Raw genomic sequence first — 18,831 nt, forward strand, 5'->3', positions numbered from 1 at the left:
GGTGGGATCTTGGCTGAAAGTGCTGCAGGGAGTCCAGGCCTGGCCCAGGGTGCAGAGGGCAGCAGCACAGAGCCAGGCAACAAACACCATGATCGGACACGGGATGACGGTTGGTAACAGTGTGGCACTCGGGATGGTGCGGGACTAATTTCTGCGCCCCTCTAAATGTTGCGCCCGGAGCGACCGCCCCAGCTGCTCTAGACGCTGCGCCACTGCAAATTATAACAAGGAAGAAAGAGGACTGGCAAGATTATGAGGTATATCTGATGAGAAGTAAGAAACAAAAATTACATTTAGAAACATCCACATGAACACATACGTCAAATCTAAAATTTTAAGGTAACATACACTATAAGGGGGTGTATTTATAATAAAATTGTGCAGAGCTTTTCGTCCTGTAAAACTGCATGTCTATTGCATATTCTGTGCAAATAGAAGCAATGTTATTAGAAAATGAAAATTATAGTAAAAAAGTAATTCCAAAAATAATCAGCACCATCTAGTGGCCATAATGTGGTATTTCCCCGATTCACCCTATTATGTAAGAAGGATAACATTCGACCTGGTGAGAAAATACTATACTATACTAACATTTGATTTAGCTCCCAATCGCGCAGAACAAATGTACATGCAGTTTTATAGGATGAATAGCTCTGAATTTTTCTATAAATACACCCCTAAGTCTGAATTCACCCTTAATTGACAGTCTTTTAACCCTGAGAATGACAGTTTTGCGCTCATGCTTGCAGTGGACCGTCCTGACAAGAAGATCTGTATCCAATACAGCTGCCTCCTTCAAGGTGGCGTATTGTGCGCTCCGCCATGTCACAAGGCCAGCACGGCTCATACAGAACAGTAACAATAAGGCAAGTAAATGGCTCCTCAGCACCAAACGTCCTGTACATATCGCTTCTTATCTCTTAGCGAGGCCAGGGTCTTCATCGCTTCTAGTTTGTCCACACCAAGCTCCGTGCTTATAATGTCCGTTAATGTATCGTTGACGTCTCTAGCCATATTTTTTGCATCTCTGAAAAAAAAACAAAGAAGAAATGATCAAAAAATATTAGTCGCAGATAAATATATTTTAGAAATTTCCTATTATTTTATCTTTGGTTTTTCAAAGTGGCAAAAAATTTGATTTTTGACTTACCGTAAAATCCATTTCTCTGATGTTCATTGATGGACACAACACCTGATCTTAACCATTGGGTTATACTGCCCCCCCCACAGGAGTAGGACACTAGGCAGCAAAAAAATGTCTGGCTACGCCTATGGACATTCCTAGGGGGTATACTCCCCCTCTCTGCTATAGGTACTCAGTTTTGTTACAAGCAGTGTCAGAAGAATTACAACTCCACAGAAGGGTGGGTGCTGTGTCTATCAATGAACATCAGAGAAATGGATTTTACGGTAAGTCAAAAATCCCATTTTCTCTTTCGTTCATTGACAGACACAGCTCCTGATCTTCTTAACCATTGGGATGTCCCAAAGCAGTGTTAAACATAAAAGGCCGGGAAGAGCGAAAAAGGAGTACCCAAGGCTAAACTATAGCCAACCAGGTAAACAGGACCAAAACAATTGGAGCGCACCTGAAAAGAACAATACACCCTCAAAGAGGACCAGGTCCTCTTAACAGTAGCCTGCAAAACTTTGCGGCCAAAGAAAGCATCCACAGATGCCAACACATCCACTTTATAGAACTTTGTGAAAGTGTGCACCGACGACCAGGTGGCTGCCTTGCAAACCCGCGTCACTGACGCCTAATGACGGAAGGCCCAGGAGACACTGAGCTGCCGAGTAGAATGCGCCTTGACAGGGGAAGGAGGAACCTGACCCTTGATGGAATAGGCCTGAACCACCGTCTGTCTAATCCATCTGGAAATGGTCGCAGAGAAGCGGACAACCCTTTCCGAGACCCATCCATGAGCACAAATAGTGAGTCTGATTTCCTAAAAGACTACGTAGCTACCAGGTACACCCTAATGGCTCGGACCCCATCCAAGGCATGCAAAGCAATTTCCTTCAGATGTTTTGGCCTGGGACACACAGAAGGCAACACAATGTCTTCATTCAAATGAAAATCAGAGACAACCTTTGGAAAGAACGACGGACAGGGGGCGAAGAACCACCTTATCTCTGTGAACCACCAAGTAAGGTGAACGACAGGATAATGCTGCCAATTGCGACACCCTGCGCGCAGAGATAAAAGTTACCAAAAAGGCCACCTTCTGGGACAGCGTAAGCAGGGGAATCTCCCGAAGATTCTCAAAGGGAGGCTTCTGGAGGATTGAGAGCACCAAATTGAGGTCCCAAGGCGGTAACGGAGACCGCACTGGAGGAGCCAAGTGCTGAACTCCTTGAAGAAAAGTACGCACCAGGGAGTGTGTGGCCATGGGCCGTTGAAAGAAGGCCGACACAGTACTCAAGGCCAGTTTCTGCTCAACCCCCACCCCCCCCTGTTGAAAGGAAGGTCAAGATCCGATCCACTGAAAAAGAACGAGGATGAACCCCAAGACTCACACCACGCAATGTACGTCTCCCACGTACGATAGTAGATCTTCCTAGAAGTAGATTTCCTAGCTTTTAACATCGTTGGAATCACCGACTCAGACAAACCTCTATCCATCAGCACCTGACATTCAACAGCCAAGTCGTCAAAGCCAACGACTGTAAAAGCAGGATGGAAGACTGGTCCTTGAGACAGCAGATCCTCCCTGAGAGGAAGCTTCCAAGGAACGTCGGCACCAGATCGGCGTACCAAGCCCGGCGAGGCTATTCTGGAGCCACTAAGATGACCGGAATCCCTTCTGCCTCGATCCTGCGTAGAAGTCTTGGCAGAAGCTTGAGGGGAGGAAAGGCGTAAATCAAACGATACTGTCCCAACGGGGCCACCAGCGCGTCTGTGGCATCATCCCCAAACCTCTTCACCTTTTCTGCTGAGCCGGGATGCCAACAGATCTACCTTCGGAATGCCCCACCAGAGACACAACTGATGAAGCACCTCCAGATGAAGGGACCACTCCCCATGGTCCAACGCCTGCCGACTGAGGTAATCCACCTGCCAGTTTTCTACCTCAGGAATGTGTACGCAGGAGAGGGCTGGAACGAACCGTTCTGCCTACCTTTGAATGCTGACTACCTCCAGAGCCGCCAGGACACTCCTTGTGCCCCCCTGGTGATTGACATAAGCCACGGCCGTGGCATTGTCCAACTGAATGCGCACTGGACATCCCTGAAGACGATCCATCCAATGTTCCAGGCACAGTCTGATCGCTCAGAGTTTCAAGAAATTGATCAGTAGTCTGGACTCTTCCAGTGTCCAGATCCCCTAAACAGAATTTTTGCTAAGGACGCCTCCCCGGCCAGACAGGCTGGCATCCGTGGTGACCACTGTCCAATACAAGGGGAGGAAGAATTTGCCCAGCCGAAGCGCCGGAGAACGCAGCAACCATATCAGGGACTCTTTCTTTCCCTGGCTCAGCCAGATCTGATTATCCAGAGACTGCAGATTTTTGTCCCATTTGACCAGAATCTCCCTTGCAGGGACCTCGTATGGAACTGTGCAAACGGGACCGCCCTTGAAGGTAGACTCCATCAGGCCAAGAATGGAGGGATGTCCATCTGCTGGACAGCAGGAGACAAATCGCAGCATGCAGTTTCTAGAGTTTGTGCAGAGGAAGGAGCACTCTGGCTAAGGCCGAGTCCAGAGTCAGACCCAGATAGTCCAAATTTGTGGACAGAACCAGAGCAGACTTCTGAAAATTAACCACCACTTCCTCAGAGATCATATGGAGATTTCCAGGTTTTCCACCAGAGCAGTAGGAGACTCCGCTCGCAGAAGGAGGTCAACCAAGTAGCCCAGTACTGCGATCCCCCATTGGGGTAACAATGCTAACACTTTTGTGAAGACCCATGGAGCAGAGGCGAGACCAAAGGGTAATGCCACAAACAGATAATGCTCCTCTCCCACGGCAAAGCGGAGGAAGTGTTGGTGACCGACACTTAATGGAATGTGACGGTAAGCATCCTTGATGTCGATAGAGGCAAGAAAATCCCCCTAATGCAGGGAAGCCACCACCGTGCGTATGGACTCCATTCTGAACTTCTGCACCCGCACAAAGCGATTCAGCGCCTTGAGGTCCAGGATTGAACGCAGCTTGCCTTCCTTCCTGGGAACTGTAAACCGGTTTGAGTAAAAACCCTGAAAACATTCAGATGTCAGAACCATTACAATCACCCCTTGAAGTAACAGGTCTTGTACCACCCCAAACAGACCCTGTAAGCGGTCCGGGGACAAGCGCAAGTTGGAAGGAAAGAACCTTGCCGGGTGGTAAGAGCGAAACTCGATCTTGATGCTGGGCCGTATGACTTCATGGACTCGCTTGTCTTGTACCAGGGAAATCCACGGGTCCGAAAACCAGCGAAGACGCCCCCTCGCCCCCGATACGGGTGAGGGCGCACCTTCATGCTGAAGGAGCTTTGTCCGCGGGTCTGGATAAGCCTGCTCTCGACTTGCCAGACAAAGTTTGCTTGGATCCACCAGAGGCCCTTGATCCCTTGTCAGTCGCCCCTGAGTGACGAAAAAACTTCTTATGAGCCATGAAGGATGGCCTACATCTATGACGTAGTATTCTTCCCCCCCTGTGAGACCCTTAATGATGTTATCCAGGGTAGTTCCAAACAGGCGATCTCCTTGAAAAGGAAGATCAGTCAACGCCTTCTTAGAAGTCTGGTCTGCAGACCAGCATTTGAGCCAAAAAATACGTTACACTGCTGAAACAGAGAGCCTAGCGACTAGGGAAGCCACATCCAAAGAGGCATCACAGATAAACTGCAGCCCCTGGACCAACTGGTCCGCTAGCTCAGCAAAGGCGGGGGGAGCTGCTCCCCCTACTGGTCATGGCGTAAAAACTTAGCCCTCTCAGACAGAGTTTGTGACACCAGTGCAATGGTAAATACCGGCCTCAGTGCCGAACCAGCCAGGGTGTACAAATTACGGGCCACAGCCTCCGCCTTCCTGTCAGCTTGGTCCTTAAAGGCTGGAGACTCTTTAACCCGAATCATGGTTGCTTTGTTCAATCTGGAGACCGGAGGGTCCACCATCGGTGAAACAGTCCACTTTTTAAGGAAAGGACTCCTCATAGGGGTACCGCATAGCAAACGGCTTAGGGACCACAAGGGATGTTTTGGCCGTTCCTACTCTTTAGCGACAATTCTTTTAAAATAGGCAGAGAAAGGAAACACCTTTGCCGCTCTGGATGGCTTGTGAGTGCCAAAGGGAACCAAAGCCTCTGTTGCAGCTTCAGCTGCGTCCTCCATTTTTAAGGTCTTATGCACAGATACAATCAGTGTATCTACCAGCTCCTTTTCATGCGCGGTTGCAGAAGTGGTGAAATCATCCTCACTATCTGAGAACCCAGGGCATGTGGTCGCAGACCCAGCAGAGAGTGTCCCACGTCCGCGGTGGCCATATCAGATTCAGGATCTGGAGAGACAGATGAGGCAGGGGGGCGCTTTTTGCTAGCCGTCGCCCAAAAACCACCTCCACCCGGGACACAAAGGACTCCAGGATCACCGTCAGTGCATCGATGGATGGTTGGGACCCGGAGGGCCCCGCAGCCTCTGAGAGTGGATAAGGTGGGGAAATGTGCTCCAAAGACTCCATGAGTCTATAGAGGGACCCCACAAGAAAAGGTGTAAAAACACTGCGAAGGACATCCCCACCGCTCCGGCAGGACCACTCGGTCACCAGTAACACCACCTAATCGATCCTCAGCAGAGAGGGAGATGACCCCACCAGACTCACCACCCAGCAGAAACAGGCAACTGCAGCCACCAGGATAATCTGCACTCCACATGCGGCAATCAGGAAGTGAGAAGATCCAGGAGTCAGCACCAGGGCATGAGGAGCAGCTCCCACCTCCAAAATCGCCACCACCCAGGAGGGATTCCTAGGCCTCAAAATGGGACAGGCAGAAAGAGGGGCCCCTGGCAGGAGCCCCCACCTGGTACAGCTCCCCCTACAGCCGATCGCCTGGTCGCTGGCGGCGCACCCCCCTGCCCCCATCGCTAGCACAGCACCCTGCCCACACCCCAGGCAGTGGACCAGGCCACCCCACAGCCCCAGCATCAGTAAAGGAGGGGGGGGGCGATATGGTCCACAGGGATCACTAGACCGATGAGAGGGGTGCCTAATGGGAAGGAGGGTAACCCAGGGGTCTGACTGTCCCATGGAGGGGCCAACGTTCACCCAAATACCCTCTGGGGGGGGAGACAGTCACTTACCATACCAGGAACTAGGCAGACACCACTTCAGACAGAACCTCACCTCCATCGATATGGGGGACGGTCGGCCAGGAGGAACGCTGCGACTTGGGCCAAGACCTAGCACTCGCTGAGGTCTATGTGCGCTTGCTGGCCAAACTGGGGTGACCACTGAATCTAGATTATCCAGCACCTCGCCCAGTCTGGCAGTTGATTTTTGATTGTAGATCTCACAGGAAAAAAAAGACGGGAGAAAAAATTCAAAATTTTTACTCTAATCTAAAAAGAAAAATTTGCCAGGACCAGAGAGCCCAGCAAGGTACCTATAGCAGAGAGAGGGAGTATACCTCCTGGGACTACCCATAGGTGTAGCCAGACTTTTTTTCTGCCTAGTGTCCTTCTTCTGTAGGGGGGCAGTATAACCCAATGCTTAAGAAGATCAGGAGCTGTGTCTGTCAATGAACGAAAGAGAAAAGGAGGGGGAGGAGGGGGTTATGGTGTGGGGTTGTTTCTCAGGGGTTGGGCTTGGCCCTTTAGTTCTAGTGAAGAGAACTCTTACGGTGTCAGCATACCAAGACATTTTGGACAATTTCATGCTCCTGACTTTGTGGGAAGAGTTTGGGGATGGCCCCTTCCTGTTCCAACATGACTGCGCACCAGTGCACAAAGCAAGGTCCATAAACACATGGATGAGTGAGTTTGGGGTGGAGGAACTTGACTGGCCTGCACAGAGTCCTGACCGCAACCCGATAGAACACCTTTGAGATGAATTCGAGTGGAGACTGTGAGCCAGGCTTCTTGTTCAACATCAGTGCCTGACCTCACAAATGTGCTTCTGGAAGAATGGTGAAACATTCCCATAGACACTCCTAAACCTTGTGGACAGCCTTCCCAGAAGAGTTGAAGCTGTTATAGCTGCAAAGGGTGGGCCAACTCAATATTGAACCCTAGACTAAGACTGGGATGCCATTAAAGTTCATGTGTGTGCAAAGGCAGGCGTCCCAATACTTTTGGTAATAATGTGTATACTGTATAATATAAAATATTTTTTTTCCCCCTGAAGTATCTCACTGTGCAACCTGCCAGCTCATTGGCCAGTGAAATCAGCAATGAGATGAGATTGCGAGAGGAAAGGTGAAGCTAAATCAGGAAATAGCGGTGTCAACCCAGTTCTTATGTAGTAGCACCAGGGCGGTTCCTGGATCACAAAGCAGAAAAAACAGACAAAAAATCCACATAAGCATTTCAACTAGCTACGAACAAAAATCCATCTTTAAAGCGAAGCTCCACCCAAAAGGGGAAGTTCAGCTTTAAGGACTTGTTTCCAACTCCTCTTAAACAATTGGCACTTTTAAGGAGCGAGGGGAGCGGGTACCCAATTTGGACAGGTACCCACTTCCCACTTCTGTTCTGAGCGCAACGGAAGTTTTCCTTCCTCCCTGAAGTCTTCTGGGGCACTGACAGGTCCCAGAAGACTGCATCCACCACTCATGATGCGCAGCACGACTCACGTATGCACAACGGGCACCTGGCTGTGAAGCCACAAGCTATCACAGCCGGATACCCATAGTGAAGATGCCGGGGACCGAAGACCGCGAGTGAGACCGCCTAGGGTGAGCTCACCGCTGGATTGTGGGACAGGTGAGTGGCCCACTTTTTTTTTTTTTTAAAGTGAGCCGCTACAGTTTTTGTAGCTGCTGACTTATACTTATACTTATACTTATTACTTTTACCACAGGTAGCCGGAACTCCTCTTTAACCACTTTACAACCGGAAGATTTGACCCCCTTCCTGACCAGGCCCTATTTTGCGAACTGGCACAGCATTACTTTAACGGACAATTGCGCGGTCGTGCAACGCTGTACCCAAATAAAATTGATGTCCTTTTTTTCCCACAAACAGAGCTTTCTTTTGGTGGTATTTGATCACTTCTGCGATTTTTAATTTTTGCGCTATAAACAAAAAAAGAGCGACAATTTTGAAAAAAAAAATAATATTTTTCACATTCTGCTATATAACGTTTCCCAAAAAAAACATTTAAAAATCAGATTTTTTTTTTAACATTTTAGGCCAATTTGTTTTCTGCTACATATTTTTGGTAAAAAAAAAAATTGCAATAAGCATATTTTGATTGGTTTGCACAAAAGTTATTGCGTTTACTAACTACAGGAAAGATTTCTGTCATTTTTGGTGTTTTTTTTTTTTAACTAGTAATGGCGACGATCTGCAATTTTTTTTGCTGGACTGCGACATTGCGGCGGACAGATCGGACCCTTGACTGACATTTTTGACACTTTTGGGGGTACCAGTGACATTACTACAGCAATCAGTGCTATAAATATGCATTGTTACTGTAAAAATGACACTGGCAGGGAAGGGGTTAACTTTATTGGTGATGCAGGGGTTAAATGTGTCCCTAGGGGCGTGCTTCTAACTGTAAAGGGGTGTGGCTAGTGATGTAACCACAGAGACATACGATCCTACATCGCAGGATCGTATGATCTCTGCAGTTATAACATTCCAAAAAAAAAAAATGTATAAATCAAAATTTTTTAACATTTTAGGCCAATTTATTTTCTGATACATATTTTTGGTAAGAAAATCACAATAAGCGTATTTTGATGGGTTTGCGCAAAAGTTATTGCATTTACTAACTACGGGAAAGATTTGTCATTTAGGCTCCATTCACACCTGGGCGTTTTCAGCTCCAAAAACGCTCAAAAGAAACGCTTCCAAAACGCCCAACAAGTAAAACCCCATTCATTTAAATGGCCCCTGTTCACATCTGAGTGTTTTGCAAAACGCCTGTAGCTGAAAAAAGTACATGAGCTTCTTTTTGGGCTGATTACCAGCGTTTTTGATAGATGTCAATGAAAAACGCCTGAAAAAATCACGGTAAAATCGCGGTAAAATCGCGGTAAAAAACGCTACGCTCAAGTGTGAATGCAGCCTTATTGTTTTTTTTTTTTTTTTACTAGTAATGGCGGCGATCTGCGATTTTTTGCAGGACTGCGACATTGGGGCGGACAGATCGGACCCCTGACTGACATTTTTGACACTTTTGGGGGGACCAGTGACATTACTACAGTAATCAGTGCTAAAAATATGCACTGTTACTGTAATGATGACACTGGCAGGGAAGGGGTTAACCCTATGGGTGATCAAGGGGTTAAATGTATGCCTCATGCTTACTGATGTGTGTGGGGGGAGGGGGGTTCTGTGACACAGAGAGATCGCAGGTTCAGCTATGCTGAATCCTGTGATCTGTCCCTGTCTGTCACAGAGAAGATCCGCCTGCTTTGTTTACATAAGCAGGCGGATCTTCTCACACTTTCCCCGACAATCGGGAAAGAGAGGCGGCAATCGCAGCCTCTCCTCCTCGGGCCCGACTCCCGCTGTATCTAAACACATCGGGTGCGCGCCTCCAGCGGCGTGCGTGCGCCGCCAAAATCACTAGCAGTCCAGCGAAGTAGGTCTACGTCGCTGGACCCAGGGGAGCCGCACTGCTGCAGTAGGATTACTGCCGTCAGTCGGCAAGTGGTTTAAAGTGGTTCTTTACCATTATGCATTCCATGCGTGAAGGTAAAAAACCTTTAGTGTGCAGCCTTCCCCCCCGAAAGCCCCCACTAATACTCACCTGAGCCCAATTCCAATCCAGCCATTGGCTCCTACTGCTGCCAATCACAGCCCGTGAGAGCCAGAGGTGGCTCAGGTGCGAGCACAAACAAGTGCCCCCAGAGCAAGCCCATTGCTATGGGAGCTCTCAGTAGAGGGGAGGGGCCTGGAGCACCAGCTGGGGGACCCCAGAAGAGAGGTTTGGGCCTGCTCTGTGCAAAACTATTACACAGAGCAAGTATAATCTTTATTATTAAAAAAAAAAAAAAAGAACTTGAACTTTTACAAACACTTTAATCTAGAGGTGGCTCAGGAGCGAGCACACACAAGTGCCCCCAGAGCAAGCCCATTGCTATGGGAGCTCTCAGCAGAGGGGAGGGGCCTGGAGCACCAACTGGGGGACCCCAGAAGAGGAGGTTTGGGCCTGCTCTGTGCAAAACTATTACACAGAGCAAGTATAACCTTGATTATTTAAGAAAAAAAAAAAAAAGAACTTGAACTTTTACAAACACTTTATTCTAGAATACACAATAAAATGTAATGAAATATCATAATACAACACAATGCATACTCACCCGCACACATAAAGGGTTCCATTTAATTCAGTCAGTAATTGTATAATTTCTTTCGCATAAATCTTCAGATAGTCTTGAACGTATTTCGGGTGATTCTCCTCCGTACCGCCGGGCGCCTCTCTTGAAAAGCTGACCTTTAGATGCGTTAAAGTGGCATTTTCAACAAAACCGTTCAGTTCCTCCCTAAACCGAACAGAAAGGAAAAATGTTAATATCTCTCAGACACTTGCTTTACCATCGGTATTTTTTAAAGGGGACCCTCCACAAAAAATGGAAGGTCCACTTTCCTGCCATCCCCCCCCCCCCCTGCCCAAACAAAATTAGCAGTCCATTGCAGCAGGTTATTCTTGCTGGATTCTGAGTGGCCTGGAGGCAGCAGTGAGGTGCGGTGACGTCACCCGCACCTCCCAAAAGCCAGAACTAAGGCGAGTATTTTATTTTTGTTAACTTGTCATTGATAAAGTTTTAATTACAGCTTAATTATGTGGGAGGGGCGTGCATTCAAGAGGCTATTTTATATTGTGATTTTTTTTTCTTTTAGGTTTAATATTAATTACTGTTAAATTACAGTAATTTTATACTGCTCTTAAACCTTCAATACAAAAATTTTACAAAAAGAAAAATATGCATTTAAGGTCAAGGTCTTCGTTTTAGATCCTCCTTAATCTAAAACTGCCGTATCCACTTAAAGCGGTAGTATCCCGCTTTTTGACACTTTTACCTACAGGTAAGCCTTTAATAAGGCTTACCTGTAGGTACAAATAATATCTCCTAAACCGGCATGGTTTAAGAGATATTTACAGCGCGAGCGGCGCATGCGCTCTGAAGGTCCGGGGGGACCTTCAATTAATTTGCTGGGAGCTTGCCAGAAAATCACTCCCGCGCGCATGCGCGGGAGTGACGTCATCGCGGCTCCGGCCAATCATCGCGCCGGAGCCGTCTCTTCCGGCCAATCACCGCGCCGGAGCCGCCGAACCCGGAAGAGACGGCGAGGGATCATGGCTGCGCCCACAGCGATGTCCGGGGGTCCGTGTCGGGGCTTCGTTCTAAGGTAAGTTACACATAATGGGCTAGTATGCAATGCATACTAGCCCATTATGCCTTTGTCTTGCAGGTTTTTTTTATTTTTTTTTTATTTTTTAGGGTTTACAACCGCTTTAATGACCAAGCCTTTCTGGCAATTTTTTTTTTTTTTACAAGTAAAAATCAGTATTGTTTGCTAGAAAATTACTATTATATTATATATATATATATATATATATATATATATATATATATATATATATATATATATATATAATTATATACACATATATATATATATATATATATATATATATATATATATATTATATACATATATATATATATATATATATAAATTATATACACACACATTATATATATATTGTGACAGGAAGTCAGGTAAATCTGTGGATGTAGTCACAGACAGGAGATACATTTCCACCTGGTTTAGAGAATTCACCAATTACTATAGGGTGTCGGCTGCAGAGATAGCCAACAGGAAGTTGAAAACCATTCAGCTGTTCTGAATGAGGAAGTTAAGGTCTCTATAATTTGTCCAAAGGAAGTCTAAGGATTGCTGCCTCCTGCCGCTGTGTGGGCTGGGAGAGGAGGACAGTCAGATGTGTACCTCCTGAAAGCTGTGTGAGCATGGGGAAGACCTCCTGAAGCGATGTGGCTAAGGAGGGTAACAAGTGTGAAGACTTCTCAAGGTGAGGTCTTGGATCGTTTCTAGGTGAAAAGAAACCAATGGACATTTCCCGTGTGAAGGGGAAATTAATTAAGACTGAAGACTACTCAAGGTGAGGTCTTGAACTATTTCTATGTGGAAAGAAAATAAATGGACTATTGAGTGTCTGCTGTATGATCAGCCAAGTCTGCCCAACAGTAGGTTGGGGACAGACTTCATTAGATAGGTTCCGGTGTGTGAGAAGGTAGCCGCCCACAGTGGCAAGGATTTATTTTGTGTTTTATTTTATTTTGGATGTTTTGAGGCTTGCACTTGTGTGAAGTAAACTGCAAGAATAAACCAAAGTGTTGTTTGCAACCACTTCTCGGCTATCTCCCTGTGTAACGAACCCCCCCAAGGGGTCATCCACACCCGCCACTGAGCTAATCTCCCACAGTATATATATATATATATATATATGTATTATATACACACACACTATCTCACAGAAGTCTGTACATCCCTCACCTTTTTGTAAATATTTTATATCTTTTCATGTGACAACACTGAAGAAATGACACTTTGCTGCAATGTAAAGTAGTGAGTGTACAGCTTGTATAACAGTGTAAATTTGCTGTCCCCTCAAAATAACTCAACACACATCCATTAATGTCTAAACCGCTGGCAACAAAAGTGAGTACACCCCTAAGTAAATATGTCCTGTACACTCACTACTTTAAATTGTAGCAAAGTGTCATTATTAACCTGTAGGCGCCATTCCTCCAGCGTGGGGGGGGGGGGGGGGGGTTGGGTGCTATGAGTAACAGCCTGGTTAATGGAACTCTCACTTCCTGTGTGACTGCCTCTTCATCAGAGTATCCTGACATCCCACTGACACCAACAATAGGGCGCTATTCCTCCCACTGACACCAGCGATGGGGCATTATTCCTCCCACTTACTCCAACGATAGAGAGCTATTCCTCCTACCGACACCACCGATGGGGAGCTATTACTCCCAATGATACCAACGATGGGGTGCTATTCTTCCCACTGACACCAACAATGGGGCATTATTCCTTCCACTGACACCAAGGATGGGGCACCGACACCAATAATGGGGTGCTATTCCTCCCACTGACACCAACGATGGGGCACTATTCCTCCCACTGACACCAACGATGGGGCACTATTCCTCCCATTGATATCAATGATGGGGCACTATTCCTCCCACTAACATCACCGATGGGGAGCTATTACTCCCACTGATACCAACGATGGGGTGCTATTCTTCCCACTGACACCAACAATGGGGCATTATTCCTTCCACTGACACCAAGGATGGGGCACCGACACCAATAATGGGGTGCTATTCCTCCCACTGACACCAACGATGGGGCGCTATTCCTCCCACTGACACCAACGATGGGGCACTATTCCTCCCATTGATATCAATGATGGGGCACTATTCCTCCCACTAACACCAACGATGGGGCGCTATTCCTCCCATTGATATCAATGATAGGGCACTATTCCTCCCACTGACACCAACGATGGGGAGCCATTCTTGCCACTGATACCAATGATGGGGTACTATTCCTTCCATTGGCACTAATAATGGGGAACTATTTCTCCCACTGGCACCAACGATGGGGCATTATTCCTTCCACTGACACCAACGATAGGGCACTGACACCAATAATGGGGCACTAGTCCTTTCATTAACACCAATGATATAGCATTATTCCTCCCACTAATATCAATGATGGGGCACTACTCCTCCCACTGATACCAATGATGGGGCATTTTTCCTCCCACTGACACCAAGGATGGGGCATTTTTCCTCCCACTGACACCAATGATGGGGCATTGTTCCTTCCACTAACACCAATGATAGGGCACTATTCCTTCCACTGGCATCAACGATAGGACACTATTCCTCCCACTGACACCAATGATGGGACACTATTCCTCCCACTGACACCAATGATGGGACACTATTCCTCCCACTGACACCAATGATGGGGCTTTATTCCTCTTCCTACTGACCACAGGCACTATGTAATTTTTTTTTTTTTTTTTTTACTCCCACTGATGCTGGCCCATATTTTACTCCCGCTGGCCATAGTTCGACCCAGTAAGCTGCCTCTTTATTTAAAAAATCCGGAGACCCCTATTCTAGCAAAAAATGTAACCCTTGCAGAGCCGGGGGAGCCCCACTACAAGGTCAGTCCTAGAATACCCCAGAGTTTAGTTTTTTTTACACAGTCTATGGGGAAGGAAGTTTTGATGTGTTGTTAAAAATTAGACAAATTGAACTAACGGACATCAACATAAGAAAACGATCGCTGCAACAAATTACCGAAACAGATAATCTTTCTCATGACTGCGACAACCGAAGAACAGCCAGGACTCTCCAAATGGCCCGTCCCCGTTCTGCTGCCGAAGTTTCTCTCTGTGTGAAGACAATCGGACAAAATTAAAAAGAACCGAAAATTAATCACAATTATACAAAGTTTCTGTATTTTTCTTTTTTTTTTTGGACCCCAACAATTGTGTTTTTACTTTCCTTAAGACATTAACAGACATATGAAATATTTATTACAGGCATGCACTGTACACTGATCAGCCATAACATTACGACCACCTACCACTTCAGCTCTGAAAGGTTTTACCCCACTTCATGACCAAGCCATTTTTTCCTATTCGGCACTGAGCTATTTTAACTTGTATTTGCAAAGTCATGCAACACTGTACCCAAATGAAACTTATATCATTTTTTTTTTTCGCACAAATAGAGCTTTTTCTTTTGGTGGTTTTTGATCACCACTGGATTTTTTCTTATTTGTGATATAAATGAAAAAACACTATAAATTTTTTGAAAAAATTGGATTTTTGACTTAACGTAAAATCCATTTCTCTGATTATCATTGACGGACGCAACTCCTGATCTTCTTAACCATTGGGTTATAGTGCCCCCTACAGGAGTAGGACACTAGGCAAAAAAAAAGTCTGGCTACGCCTATGGGGTCCCAAGGGGTATACTCCCTCTCCCTGCTTTAGGTACTCTGTTTTGTTACAAGCAGTGTCAGAAGAATTACAACTCTACAGAGGGGTGGGTGCTGTGTCCGTCAATGACCATCAGAGAAATGGATTTTATGGCAAGTCAAAAATCCCATTTTTTCTTTCGGTCATTGACGGACACAGCTCCTGATCTGCTTAACCATTGGGACGTCCCAAACCAATGTTAAACATGAGGGGTGGGAAGAGCAAAAAAGAAACTCCCAAGGCTAACTATAGCCAACCATGTAAACAGAAGCTCAACCAAAACAACTGGAGCTCATCTGAAAAAAACAATACACCCTCAAAGAGGACCAGTTCCTCTAAACAGCAGCCTGCAAAAACCTTGCAACCAAAGGAATCCGCAGATGCCAACACATCCACTTTATAGTACTTTGTGAAAGTATGCACCGACAACCAGGTGGCCATCTTGCAAACCCGCGTCACAAAAGCCTGATGACGGAAGGCCCAGGAGGCACTGAGCGTCCGAGTAAAATGCGCCTTGACAGGTAAAGGAGGAACCTGACCCTTGATGGAATAGACCTGAATCACCGTCTGTCTGATCCATCTGGAAATGGTCGCAGAGGAAGCAGACAACCCCTTCCGAGGCCCATCCGTGAGCACAACTAGTGAGTCTGACTTCCTAAAAGTCTCCGTAGCTGGCAGGTAAACCCTAATTGCCCGGACCACATCCAAGGCATGCAAAGCAATATCCTTCAGATGTTTTGGCCTGGGACACAGGGAAGGCAACACAATGTCTTCATTCAAATGAAGATCAGAGACAACCTGAGGAAGGAATGACGGACAGAGGCAAAGAACCACCTTATCTCTGTGAACCACAGGATAATGCTGCAAAGGTGATAGCCACCAAAAAGGTCACCTTCCGGGACAGTGTAAGCAGGGGAATCTCCCAAAGAGTCTCAAAAGGAGACTTCTGGGAGACAGAGCACCAAATTGAGGTCCCATGGCGGTACCAGAGACCGAGCTGGAAGTGCCTAACTCCCTGAAGAAAATTACGTACTAGGGAGTATGTGGCCAAGGGCCGTTGAAAGAAGACTGTTAAGGCCGACACCTGGTCCTTGATGATACTTAAGGCCAGTTTCTGCTCAATCCCCCGTTGACGGAAGGTCAAGATCCAAACCACCGAAAAAGAGCGAGGATGAACCCCTAAAGACTCACACCATGCAATGTACGTCTTCTATGTACGATGGCAGATTTTCCTAGAAGTAGATTTTCTAGCTTTTAACAGTGTTGGAATCACAGACTCAGACAAAACATCTATCCATCAGCACCTGGCATTCAGCAGCCAAGCCGTCAAAGCCAGCGACTGTAAAAGGGATGGAAGATTGGTCCTTGGGACAGCAGATCCTCCCTGAGAGGAAGCTTCCTAGGAACGTCGGCGACCAGCCGTACCAGATCGGCATACCAAGCCCGGCGAGGTCAGACCGGGTCCACTAAGATGACCGGAATCCCTTCTGCCTCGATCCTGCGTAGAAGTCTTGGCAGAAGCTTGAGAGGCGGGAAGGCGTAAATCAGACGATACTGACCCCACGGGGCAACTAGCTCATTAGTAGCGTCCACCAGAGGATCCCATGACGGAACCACAAACCTCTGCACCTTTCTGTTGAGCTGAGACGCCAACAGATCCACCTCAAGAATGCCCCACCAGAGACACAACCGATAAAACGCCTCTGGAAGAAGGGACCACACCCCTTGGTCCAACGCCTGCCGACTGAGGTAATTCGCCTGCCAGTTTTCCACCCCTGGAATATGTATGGCGGAGAGGGCTGGAACGAACCATTCTGCCCACCTTAGAATGCCAGCTACCTCCAGTGCCCCCCCCGGTGATTGACATAAGCCACGGTATGACATCCCTGAAGACGATCCGTCCAATGTTCCAGTCACAGTCTGATCGCTCTGAGTCCTAAGACATTAATCGGTAGTCTGGACTCTTCCAGTGTTCAGATCTCCTGAGCTAAATTTTTGCCGAGGACGCCTCCCCAGCTGGACAGGCTGGCATCCTTGGTGACCATTGTCCAATTCAAGGGGAGGAAGGATTTGCCAAACCGAAGCATCAGAGAACAAAGCCACAATATGAGGGGACTCTTTACTTCCCTGGCTCAGCCGGATCGGATTGTCCAGAGACTGCGTATTCTTGTGCCATTTGGCCAGAATCTCCCTTGCAGGGACCTTGTATGGAACTGTACAAACGGAATCGCCACGAAGGTAGACACCATCAGGCCCAGCCCCCACATGCAAGTCCGGAGGGATGACCATCTGCTGGATGGCAGGAGACGAATTGCAGCATGCAGTTTCTGGAGTTTGTCCAGAGGACAGAGCACTCTGGCTAAGGCTGAGTCCAGAGTCAGACCTAGATAGCCCAGCTTTGTGGACAGAACCAAAGCAGACTTCAAAAAAATTCAGAATCCAGCCAAACTCTCTCAAAGCTCATATAGTGATTTCTAGGTTTTCCACCAGAGCAGTAGGAGACTCTGCTCGCAGAAGGAGGTCGTCCAAGCAGTCCAGTATCGCAATCCCCCATTGGCGTAACAATGCTAGCACCGGGGCCAACACTTTTGTGAAGACCCGAGGAGCGGAGGCGAGACCTAAGGGTAAAGCCACAAACAGATAATGCTCCTCTCCCACGGCAAAGCGGAGGAAGAGCTGGTGACCCCGACACATATTGGAATGTAAAGGTAAGCATCCTTGAGGTCAATGGAGGCAAGAAAATCCCCCGATGCAGGGAAGCCACCATTGTGCGAATGGACTCCATGCTGAACTTCTGCACTCGCACAGTTCAGCGCCTTGAGGTCCAGAATTGGATGCACCTTGCCTTCCTTCCTGAGAACAGGTTTGAGTAAAAACTCCTGAAAATGTTCTGAAGTCGTAACCGGGACAATCACCCTTTGAAGTAAAAGGAGTTGCACCGCCCCAAAAAGAGCCTGTAAGCGGACTGGGGAGTGTCGCATGTTGGAAGGAAGAACCTTACCCGAGGGTAAGAATGAAACACGATCTTGTAGCTGACCATATGACCTTTGGACCCACTTGTCTTGTTCCAGGGAAGTCCACGGGTCCGGGAACCAGCAAAGACTTCCCCCCACCCCATATAAGGGTGAGGGTGCACATTCCTGCTGAAGGGGCCATGTCTGCGGATCTGGAGAAACCCGCTCTTTACTTGCCAGACCAAGTTTGCTTGGATCCTCCAGAGGGGGCCCCGAAGGGCTTTTATCCATTGTCAGTCGACCCTGAGGGACAAAAAAACTTCTTACGAGCCGAGAAGGATACACGTCTACGACGAGGGTCCTTGCCCTTAGTACCCTGCGGAAGAAAGGTACTCTTCCCCCCTGTGAGACCTCTATTGATGTCATCCAGTGTAGTCCCAAACAGGTGATTTCCTTGAAAGGGAAGATCAGTCAGGCCTTTTTAGAAGTCTGGTCCGCAGACCAGCATTCGAGCCAAAAGCCGAAGGACGACTGCCAAAACAGAAAGCCGAGCCACTAGGGGAGCCGCATCTAAAGAGGTATCACAGATAACCTGCAGCCCCTGGACCAGCTGGTCTGCCAGCTCAGCAAAGGCAGGAGGGAGCTACTCCCCCTTCAGGTCATGGCGCAAAAGCTTAGCCCATT

At 47.4% G+C, this 18,831-nt stretch overlaps 1 protein-coding gene across 2 annotated transcripts in view; it reads right to left on the reverse strand.

Annotated features, from left to right (window-relative positions):
* Positions 1-875: 875 nt before the first annotated feature.
* Positions 876-18,831, reverse strand: part of MTRR (5-methyltetrahydrofolate-homocysteine methyltransferase reductase) — an 87,082-nt gene continuing 69,126 nt past the window's right edge. Inside the window, exons 13-15 of one of the 2 annotated variants that reach the window (XM_082257503.1) lie at positions 14,508-14,600; positions 10,455-10,637; positions 876-1,027 (exon numbers count right to left, since the gene is read on the reverse strand). In XM_082257503.1, the coding sequence (XP_082113629.1) occupies positions 883-1,027; positions 10,455-10,637; positions 14,508-14,600 (421 nt within the window). In that variant the 3' untranslated portion in view covers positions 876-882. The remainder of the gene's footprint in view (positions 1,028-10,454; positions 10,638-14,507; positions 14,601-18,831) is intronic. The other variant, XM_082257504.1, reaches the window with a different exon arrangement.

The sequence above is a fragment of the Pelophylax lessonae genome (genome assembly GCF_965119305.1).
Source record: "Pelophylax lessonae genome assembly, chromosome: 5".
NCBI classification, from domain to species: Eukaryota; Metazoa; Chordata; class Amphibia; order Anura; family Ranidae; genus Pelophylax; species Pelophylax lessonae.